The sequence below is a fragment of the Pundamilia nyererei genome, unplaced genomic scaffold, assembly GCF_000239375.1.
Source record: "Pundamilia nyererei isolate P.nyererei 1_Seehausen unplaced genomic scaffold, PunNye1.0 scaffold00014, whole genome shotgun sequence".
Classification (NCBI taxonomy): domain Eukaryota; kingdom Metazoa; phylum Chordata; class Actinopteri; order Cichliformes; family Cichlidae; genus Pundamilia; species Pundamilia nyererei.
The window spans coordinates 4,397,275-4,408,383 of record NW_005187415.1 but is presented as its reverse complement, the minus strand read 5'-3'; the positions used below and the strand labels follow the sequence as shown (position 1 = coordinate 4,408,383).

General features: G+C 40.1%; 1 protein-coding gene across 2 annotated transcripts; it reads left to right on the top strand.

Moving 5' to 3' along the window:
• Positions 1–2,773: 2,773 nt before the first annotated feature.
• pus7l (pseudouridine synthase 7 like) lies at positions 2,774–9,214 on the top strand. 2 transcript variants are annotated; one of them, XM_005725234.2, is made up of 11 exons: positions 2,774–2,836; positions 2,938–2,967; positions 3,380–4,201; positions 4,567–4,726; positions 4,887–5,106; positions 5,756–5,854; positions 5,991–6,072; positions 6,416–6,581; positions 6,883–7,009; positions 8,476–8,529; positions 8,630–9,214. In XM_005725234.2, the coding sequence occupies exons 3-11, from the start codon at positions 3,412–3,414 to the stop codon at positions 8,948–8,950; spliced, it is 2,019 nt and encodes a 672-aa protein (XP_005725291.1). In that variant the 5' UTR covers positions 2,774–2,836; positions 2,938–2,967; positions 3,380–3,411; the 3' UTR covers positions 8,951–9,214. The 2 variants fall into 2 exon arrangements, with proteins under 2 accessions (XP_005725291.1, XP_005725292.1); XM_005725235.2 differs by lacking the exon at positions 2,938–2,967.
• The last annotated feature ends 1,895 nt before the right edge of the window (positions 9,215–11,109 follow it).

The following is an 11,109-nucleotide window of genomic DNA, read 5'->3' as shown; positions in this document are numbered from 1 at the left end:
TAGATAGATAGATAGATAGATAGATAGATAGATAGATCAACCTCACATGCTAGCTGGCTAACAAAAGATTTATCTAGCTAGCTCTTTCATTAGCTAGCTAGCTGGCTTATAGCTCTTTTGTGAGATGCATCTTCACTGCTGAGGTTTTCCTTCAGTGGTTAAGCAATGTAGTTATCTATTTTTTCATTTAACAGACCAAATCCTAAAAAACCTACCTTGAAAACAAAATATATGACATATTAGACATTGCATCCTGATCTGTCCAAAATGTAACTGAGCACCTCCTTCATAGTCAAAAATTGTAACTGGGCCACAAAATGTGTTCTACTATACTGATGCTCACATCTGTGGGCTTGGCAGATTTTGACAATTAGTTGGATAATTCTGTATGTTATGACTTCAGAGGCATATCCAACCAAAACTTTACAAAATGAAGACTTTTGAACATAGACATTTAAAAATACTAAAAAAGAATGTAAACAAACTTGTTAACAAACTGAGTCAAAGGGTTTCACAATATCGTTTTGATATCTACAACTGTTATTGACAAATTGAGTCAAAACCATTTCCTGTTTATTTTGCAGATGTATTTGCATGTTTAGTGGGGGGACTTTAAAAAAAAGAGACAGAGAGAGAGAAAAGGATTGGTAGCGTATCCTAATATTTTCCATTGAAAAGAAGAGGAAAAGCTTGAAAAACTTGACAATAAAAAAGATGGGAGGGGACTGACAGGAAGAGAGATCACACAGAAGAATGTAAAATTAACATTGGGGAGTTGTATCAGATCCTTGTTTTCCTCTTTGTGTGCCTCTGTGACAGCTCGGCACAGTCCTCCTCAATAAAAGCCTTTTTGTCTGCTGGTGTCTTGGAAGAACAGATTGTTAGAAACTCTGTCACATGACCCCCTCACTGGAGTCCTGCGTGCATGTACAAACACACAGTCACACCATATGTCTATGCAACTCACACAATTTCACCCACACACATTATGTGCACTGCTGCAATGTTATTAGTCACTACATTCTTTCTTACAAAGGCTCATTCCAGAGGAAAATATTTCCTGATGGACTACAGAAACATCTGGAGAGTATAATCAACGCACTCATCACACTCTGCTGGCAAGAGTATGGACCCTTATCGTAAGACTTTTCTGTCCAGTGTTTCCAGTACACATTCAAAACATCTTTGGCACACATTCAAACTGTGTGACCCAAAGGCACAGAGCCATTCTACTGAACAGAGGATATTGGTGGGTGGAAAAGTACAAAGGGTCAAAACCCCCAAATAGTGCACCCTTTTATTCTCTTGGTGTAAATATTGAAAGAAAAAGAAATTCCTTTGCCTTTTTAAAATTAGGGTTACACTGAATGTCTAGTTATTATTATTTTTTCTATTGCATACATGCCGTGGTTTACTCATTCACTTTGCTAGTGAAAAGTTGTTAGTTTGAGTCAAGCCAGAGACACAAATTCCAGCTAGGAGTACACAAGCTAGTATAATGACTGTTACAAGTCTGGATAGAGGGAGGACTGCATGAAGGAGGGCATCTGGGGTAAAAACGCTGCCAAGTCAAACATGTGGGGCTACCCGCTGTGATGTCCCCTTCTAACAAGGGAGCAGCTGAAAGTAGCTTAAAAAAGTTTAAATAATACAGGTTTTGCATATGTTATTAATAAGATCTGTATATACTTATGAATGAACACAATACCTTGTCAGTCTTACAACATGTTGAAATAAGATTCTGATCTTCTGAAATCCATCACTGAAGTAGTTCTGTATTTTGAATTTTGCATTTATGAGAAGACAGAGTGTTTCTCCCAATGTCACCATTGTTTTTGGAATCTTTCATCTTTATAAGGAGCATTTGCACTGTGGCTACTCAGCAGCTCAACCTGAAACACAATGAAGGATTTCTATACAGCCATGTGAATCTTTACATAAAAGCACACCTAAATCACTGACTGACTTTTCAGACAGATAACAATTTATGAGGGCATCCGTACTAGTTGTAAGTAATACCGCCCTTATAGAAATATGCATTCAGGACCAAAGGGGGTCTGACTCTCTCTCTCTAAAACATGTGCAGATAGACTGATGTGTGATAATATCTGTCTTGTACTGATGTTATTGTACTGAGCTACCAAGTGTTTCTTGGTAAGAGTGAACATTTGATTTTGGATCCTTACTGGATGCATGACCTGGCAGGAATTTAAACACCCAACTAGTTGTTTGAAAGGCTCTAATGTTGCCACACAATTGCCTCACATTTCTTAATAGTTCCTTCACAAAGCAAGAGTTTCATTTAATTTTTTAAACTGGTGTAGACCAACAGCTCTCTAGGTTTTCTCATGGTATTTCAAAGTTGTTGTTTTTTCGGTGGCTGATGAACTGACTATTTCATTTTTAGTGAAGCCACAGTGACAGGACTCATTCAAACACTAAAAAAAGGATGTTACTCGAGTGATGAACCATTACTTACGTCATTAAACCACATGTAAAAATCCCCTTAAAAATTATGTTTACTGAATAAAGAACCAAAAAACTTCCCCCTAAGCAAGAATGTTAATAAGAATAAGAATAAATGTAGGTTGCACTTATAAATAAACATTTTTGTGTATGTTGTTCATTCATGTCTCTAAGGTTTCAAATATGGCCCAGAGGTCAGAACCATCTGCCCATAACCCTCCTACTAGGGGGTCCACATCTGGGTTCTGCGTTGCCCTTACCTGCCTGTCTCTTTAAGAAAAGTCATATGATGGTCACATGACCCGGAAGAATACCGAAGTCATTCAGCGTGGTTGTGTTTACAGGCGTGTTGTTTACTTGGCGCCTGCAGGTTTGTGCTGTAAATAAACCGTTAATTTACGATAATTAATCCTTTAGACGTTTATATTATCATTCAAAGAATAGTAACGTAACCTGCTTTCTTTTGTATAGCAGCCACAGCTCTCTGCTATCAATGTCGAGGTAGGTTTATGTGAAGGTTTTAGGTTTACTCGAAATAGACTGATTGCTTTGCACTTAGTAAAAGAACTTACACGGAAATAAATCACCTATAGAATTCTAACATTATTTTAATGGTGTGCGGCGACACGAGCAGGCTTAAAATCCGACTCAAATCTCGTTTGTCATGTATTAGCATCTCTTCGTATTTCGCACAGGTGTGTTACAGATGTTTTAAAAATCTCAAGTAAGCAAAAAAAAAACATTACTGCCGTACGTTTTGAACGTTTCCCGATTTGCATGTATCCTCTCATTTTGAAATTGCCCTCATTTTCATTGACTTTTGCTTTATAACAATGACACGGTATGACATGTGTCTTCAGTTACATTGAAGCAGGTTTTGATAACGTTTTATTTCTGCCTCTTTTACCCTCAGGAGTAAGTAAAAACATTTTAGATATATTGATCATGAAGCAGGTTAGTGAGGCTGTGAATGTCCCTGCATGCTTCATATCAAACCATGAAGGCTTTCTTGGAAGCATCAAAAACTTCATTGAGGATTTTGTGGTGACTGAAATAGATATCTACGGACAGCATGTTAACACAGCAGCAGCCACACAGACACCGGGCTGTGCCTCTTCAGTTGGAAATGACAGAACCAATGCAGAATATAAAGAGGACAGTCATTCTTCAGCCTCACAGGATGCTGATGTCCCTCTGGATTGGGGGGTACACGACCCACTCCCTAGTCTAGGGAGTTTAGATTTAGGTGTGATTTTAGGTCAGTCGGTCAGTGAGGAGCTCGAGCAGTTTGTGTTAACTCTCAGAGATAAAAATCCACCTGAGCTGGAGCTCTCCCTTGGTTCCTTTGCTGACAAACACCAGAGAGCCAGTGTCCACCGAGCTGTCAGACACCGCTTCCCTTTTCTCATGACTGTCACCATTCAGCCTGAGATCAGGGTGAGGGAGGACCCAGACTACAGAGAGCTCTCCCAGCTTGTTAAGGAGGATGAGGCTGAGGACTTTTTCAGATTTATAGATGCCAAAGTGAGAGGTTCATCCTATACGTTTGGACCTGATGACAATAAGGAGCACAGGACGGCAGTCCATCACTTCCTGAATCGAAGGTTCGGGAAACTGGTGGAGACTAAAAGCTTCAATGACCAGGGGAGGACATCGATCTCAGTTAGGCTGAGGGAGCGAGGGAGGCCAAAGAAGCGAACAGCAGAGGAACGTAAAGATGATGAAGTTTACACTGGTAAGGCATAGCATTGCATGTTATTGATCATTTATAAAATGTAAAAAACAGGAGAAAACCCCAAGGTTAATGCTTTAGATCAAATTACCTACTTTAAGTAAACAAATAAATAATATAGAAAAAGCTGAAGAAGAATGAGGAATTTTAAATATAAATAAAATAATTATGGCAGCTTTATTATCACAGTAATTATGATTTGAATCGGTCAAAGCAGGAGAAAAAGACAGGAAAACTCTTAGTGAGAAGGGCAGGATGACACAGGTTAAGAAAATGAAAATCAAAGATGGTTTAAAAAAATCAGATTTCCCATAGGGAACATTTTCAAATGTGATGAAAATAAAGATGTTTTTTGCGTGTTTTTCCAGCGTTCACTCTGTGTAAGGAAAACCTTGAGACTCTGGAGGCCATCAGCTACATGGCAGCAGCTCTCGGGGTCCTGCCATCTGATTTCACCTATGCTGGGATCAAGGATAAGAGAGCAATCACCTACCAGTCCATGGTGGTAAAGAAGGTCTCACCTCAACGGTACTGCTGTGTTTCTTTCATGCATTTTGAGTATATATATATATTTTTTTTTTCTTTCTTTTTCTTATTTACAAATCATGGGATAACAGCATCAAAAGTTGTGTTATGTTAGAGTTCTTCTTGAAATACTATTTATATATTTTGCATTTTGTGTGACTAGGTTGAAAGAGAAGAATGCAGAGTTTCAGAACAGAGGGATCCGCGTGTTTCAGGTGCGTTCTGTCAGCGAGCCTCTCCGGCTTGGACGACTGCAGGGGAATCACTTCGACCTGGTTGTCCGGGACCTGAGACCACACGGTGCCGGTGACACGCACTCCTCTGGTGGAGACGTGCACACACGGCTGGCAGCACTGGTGAAAGAAGCAGTGGAGAATGTCAAGGTATATTTTGAGTTTTAGGTTTTCAGGCTTTCTTTAATGTTTTATTAAATAAAGTTTTTTTTTATTGGACATTGACAAGCTTAAAAAGGCACCTAACTTAAATAGTGAACCAGTGTTGTGTCTGCACTTGCACAGCTTGGCATAGAATACATTTTGAATTGTATACAAAAACTCTTCATTTGTTAAAGTTTATTTAGTTGATTCTAATAATGCAAAGATATCACAGTTTGACCAACAAGGTGATTCTCAAAGGGCTATTAGCTAAAAACATGGTATACCTCAGTGTAGTCCTCCAAAATCTGAGGAAAGTAAACAAATAGAGGAAAAAAGAAGAAGTGGTAATCCTAAAAAAACCCTCACTGCAGCAGAAAAACAGAATCTGAACGTCATGCCCTTTAAAAATAGGAGGGGGAAAAATCCAGCAAAGCTGAGCTGCTATTCACTGAAGCCTCATCAGAAAAGGTCTCAGTGGAAAGGTGGCTGTCAAGAAGCCACAGCTGAAATTAGTCCTTGACTAATCACGTCTTTCCTGATAGAGTTTTAAAATATGTCTGCTCATTAGCAAGTGGTTTTGTTGGTCCAGAATGTCTGCTTCATACAAGCTACATAGCCACCACCACACATTGACCTCTGATGTTTTTCACTGTAGGCCAGAGGGTTTGTCAACTACTACGGACCACAGAGGTTTGGGAGTGGACAGAGCGTTCAGTCTGATCGAGTAGGACTAGCTCTACTGAAAGAGGATATGGTGAGCGTTTGAGACATTCGCTATGTATTCAAGATGATAATACTGTTGGTTACGGTCATATAAAGCTTATCCACGACCGGCATTGCTCAGTGAAAACAGCACATTGTTGAGTTACTGTATGTAATGTGTGTGTCAGGTGAGTGCTGTACGTCTCTTCTTCACTCCAGAGGAAGGCGATGATCCTCAGAGTCATGCAAAGAGACACTTCCTCCAAACAGGTTTGTTTTAGTTTTATGGGAGCTTTTTCTTCCTTCAGAAATTTCTAAAATGAGAACTATTCTTTGCTGAATCTGAGGTTTTTTTGCAGAACAGTGTGATGATCTGTTCCTCTATTTATTTTTGAAAGTTGGCTGAAATTCATCATCCATGTTTGGCTAAAACCTTATGATTCTGTAATGTCAGCGTCTGCTGTTCTAGTGAATTCATGACACATTTCATAAACCAAGTTTTGATTTATGAAATGTGACTAAATTAACGTCATGCAAATGCTTTTTTTAGAATTTGCAATTTCAATATGTTTTGTCGTTTTATTTTTCTGTCTTTCACCCCTCTCCACTCCAGATAACGCTAAGGAGTCCTTAGCTTTGATGCCGTTGTCCAAGCCCAGGGAGCGGTTGATGCTACGGGCCCTGAACCGCTATGGTACAGGTCCTGATGGATGTGACCAAGCCTGGCTCAGCCTGCCACACAGCATGAGGATTTTCTACCCTCACGCTTACTGTAGCAGGTCAGCTGCAAGGAGAATCTACCCATCCATCCATTATCTTAACTGCTTCTCCTGTTCAGGGTTGCGGGGGAGTTGAAGCCTGTCTCATCTGTCATAGGGCACAAGGCGGGGCACGTCTTTGACTATTTTTTATGATATTAAATAAAAATCTTTGAAAGTAACACATAAACAGGTTTGACAGATAGCGATATGTAAAAAAAAAAGTCGTGCATTTATTAAAGCTGGTTTCCATTATAGGTGAGGAAGATAAATTGGCCTTAGGTGTAGCCCAAATAAGTGGTTGTGTTCTTGTGGTTGTCAGAGTTTGGAACGAGGCGGCAGCACACAGGCTAACTACAATGGGTCATAGTGTCCGAAGAGGTGACCTGGTGTGGTTACGACAAGGTCAAAACAAAATGGGAGATGCTAGAGAAACCAGCATGGCTCAGGTAAGAAGGCAGATAAAACAGAAAAAGGAGATCTTTTAAAAGTGATAACTGATTAAAAAGATAGCTCAAGAGTAATTAGGATAGCTTTGTGTTATAATCAGAGCAAACACTTTTCCAGTCTTTGTGACTTTGTTGCATCTGTGACAAACATTATCACAGAAGTACAGGAACCAGCTTGTTGACGTCATCGTGGACCTAAATGCTAGAATTGTAGTTCCCGCATTTGTTTTCACACATTTACCACATCCTTGAATTTTTCTGTCTTAAACTTGGTACAGTCAGGCAGTGCCCACCGCTTAAACCACACAGTATTTCCAGTACAAGCACATCTAAAGCTGAGTGTTTCCTCCTGTGTGTTCACATGTTCATGCAAGCATGAGCTTAAGTTTTGTCTTATTTTTCAAAGTAAAGTTTGCACAGGCCAAACACCAAAGGATGGGATAAAGGAGGAGTGGCATTTAAGAATCCAAGCTGGAGAAATGAAAGCATAATCTTGGCCTGAAACTGCAAAGCTGGGGTTAGAATGGGGGGTGAGAACAACACGAAGTATATCAGCAAACAGTGCGTTAAAATTTTTTTATCAATTAATTATTTATTGTTTCTATTTGTTTCCTTTTAGTGAGGTAAACTACCCTTTTTAGTGTGCATGAAAGGACAGAATAGAGGTGAAAACTGTGTGTCAGGGGTTGACATTTGTTCAAACACAAATAAGAGAGAAAATGAGACACTGGCAGACCGACTCAGAGAGTATTAGGAACGTGCACACGGGTGAATGCCTCTGAGAAAGCAGACACACCGAGCACAGGCTGCTTGCTTTATTTATAAGGCAAAAATGGGTTACATACTACCTCCTCTTTTAACTGTCAGGGGAGAGGTCAGGCATTATCTCAGCTTATCTAACCTTGCACACATACACTGAAAATAACAATGCAGAAGTATATCATGCTTATCTGACATCACATGCTGAGGTGAGGAATACAAAGTATATCATGACTTGTCAAACATCTCAAACACTTAAGTAAGGAATGCATTATGTTCTCTTTAACAATAAGCTTCGGCCGTGTGAAAATATATGAACACACATACAATATAAGGCATACTTGGTTAGAATATAAGGCTTACTTGGTTAGAATATAAGGCTTACTTGATTATATTGTATTATAGAGATTTGGTTATATTGTATAATGTAGAAAAATCTCTAACACTGTGGTTACTTCCTTTTTTTTCTGCTTGTTGAGGCTGTGATTTACAACAGTAACTTTGTTATGGTTTCACTTACTGTACTTTTGTTGCTGCTGCAGTCCAGAAATACCTCCTGGTAATTTCAACAGTAAATAGGATTATTTAGTGACACATTTTTTTGTGCTCTTTTGGTCATAGGACACATTTTCGATGTGAGGACACGTTGTTACTTTTTTCAAACACCTTGTCAGTGCCACTAACTTTGTGTTTGTGCTTTCTTCTAGATCCATGTGGTGACAGATAAAGAGGAGCAAGATGGTATCTATAAACTAGAACAAGTAGGGAGTGTTTGGAGCTATTTGTGTCTCTGCCAAATGCTGTTTTTTGTACACTACAGTAACACTACAGTTGCTACTTGTTACATTATTGTTCTGCCAGGTTGTGTTACCGATGCCAGGAAACACTGTGAAGTATCCAGAAAATGCCATGGGAACTTGGTACCGAGAGAGGCTGGTCAGAGATGGACTGGAAGATTGCCGCTTCAGAGTCAGCAGCCTCAAACTGAACCTGCCTGGCTGCTACCGCCCCCTGCTGGCAGTGCCGCACAACCTCAGGTATCAGCTGCAGAGAGCAGCCAGCAGAGAGGGTGGAAGAACGATGGCAGGTTCGGAGTCGCTCACTCTCACGTTAAACTTCGACTTGGACTCCTCGTGCTATGCTACCATCTGCCTCAGAGAGATCATGAAGTGTGACCCCTGAAGGTTAAAGGAGGACATAGCTGTTGTATTTGTTTGAAGGAGAAGAAAACAGCTTTTCTACAATACTTTGTACTTTCATTGACCGTTATTATGTTACTAGTAGTCTTTTAGTTTGTTGTTGAAGACCGTAAGTATAAAGAAAAAATCATGTTATGCAGTTCAAAAAGCATAATGAAAGGAGGCCACTGCCAAATGTGAACAAATGTATATGTAAAAGAATTCATGCAGTATGTTTCTCGTGCCATAAATAAATCCTCTAAAACAACAAAGTTTCTGATTTAAAAAAAAAATTTTTTTTCTGTATTTTCATTCAGAATGTTTAAGTTTAAAATCTTAAAAATACAATTTGAGTGGGTTCAACTCCACACTCTCCATCTTAAAGATAATAAAGCATTGACCTAAAATTTCAGAAATTAACTGCAATCTTAACTAAGTCCACTTAAAATGTGCATGTGATTTTTTTTTTTTTTTAAAGAGAGACCAATAACCTTTGACCCTCACAAAGGCTTAGTTCACACTGCAGGCGAAGGCGCATCAAATCCAACTTTTTTGACCCTATGCAACCCATATCCGATCATGGTATGACAGTGTGAACAGCACAAATCCGATATTTTCAAATCCGATCTGAGTAACTTTCATATGTGGTACTGAATCCGATACGTATCTGATGTTTTAGAAAGCAACTGCGGTTTAAACGGTCATGTCGCATTAAATCTGTCTTTTACGTCACCGACACAAGACAGACGGCAATTAGCGCCGGAGAAGGGCACAAGAAGACATCGTGAATGCTTCCTGGCCATCCAGTGAAACTGTTGGGAAGACAGCGTTGGAGAAACATGAACATTTTATTTGTACTGTATAATCTGCAGATTCTGACAGAAATCTGCAACTATCCTTTGAAGCACCGCTCCTCTCTAAAACAGCAATAAGGATAATTATTAGATAACAATATAACTTAAAGCAAAATTGGGAAACGTAAAGTCCGTAGATTAAGGGCCATCAGTCAAACAATACGTTTGGTCTGGGTCTAAACAGAGCACGTTGTGTGTGACGTCTTCTTTTGCGCATGCGGGCCGCTTTGAGGGTTCACACTAGAGGGGATTTGATCAAAAAATTGGAATTGAGCATTAAGACCTGCAGTTTGAACGTAGCCAAAGAGGTTCCAGAGCCTCTGTTGTGCTGTTGGGAGCATTTTGCTGGCATGATTGGAGTCTGCTTTTTCCCTTCTCCCCAGTTGTCGTTTTAAAGTTGTTTTGCAGGTGGACTCCATCTCCCTGTTCTCTTCTTATCCCAGCTTATGTAGCATTTAGATTACACAACTGCCATTCTGATTGCTCAGCAAGGTATATCAATATGTGCTATCAAAAGAATATTTAAAGTGTCTCCCAGCATAGTCTCCAACATTGAGTGAGGAGAGCAGGACAGGGTCATTGAAAAGCATTAACCCACTGCCACAGACCTGAAAATGACCTCCAGTGTACCTGTCAGAAACGGACTCCAATAGTATGAGGTGAGGTGGCAACATCTGGCAGTTACCTGTGCTCACAGCTCAGCACCATACAGATCAACTGACTTTCACCAAAGAACACTGGGACTGGCAGGTCTGCCACTGATGCCCTATTCTCTTCACAGATAAGATCAAGTTCACACTGAGCGCATGTAACAGTCCTGAAAGAGTCTGGAGACATTGTGGTAAATGTTTTGCTGCTTGCAAGATCATCCAGCATGATCAGTTAGGCAATGGGTCACTGATGGTCTGGTGAAGAATATTCTTCGAGCAACACGCAGATCTCCACATCCATGTTAGACCTTATGCTAGTGACATGGGGTTGGCAATACTCTGCACCAGAAAGAGACGCTCATGGATAACTGATGTATTGATGCTAATGAACCACCGTCACATTTGGTAAACCTGAATCCAGCTGAGGCAAATTGGGCCACAGATGCTTACGGATGCACTCATCCAGGTCTGAAAGGTGATTCCCCAGGACACTATCCACTGTCTCATCAGAGGCATGCCTAAACACGATCTCACGCTGCCAATAGTGACAAGCACACTAGCAATAAGCAAGAGTTGAGGAAGGATAAGGAACGAGCACTGATCTGTGGCCACCACCTGTGAAACCATTTCCTTTCTGGGGCTTATCTTGTTGCTTCTCC

Bases quoted from the DNA above. Each gene is read 5' to 3' on its own strand.
- pus7l (XM_005725235.2), top strand. From the start codon at position 3,412: ATGAAGCAGGTTAGTGAGGCTGTGAATGTCCCTGCATGCTTCATATCA. The intron at 6,073-6,415 runs GTTTGTTTTAGT...TCTCCACTCCAG, and splicing joins GAGACACTTCCTCCAAACAG to ATAACGCTAAGGAGTCCTTA. The intron at 8,530-8,629 runs GTAGGGAGTGTT...TTGTTCTGCCAG, and splicing joins GTATCTATAAACTAGAACAA to GTTGTGTTACCGATGCCAGG.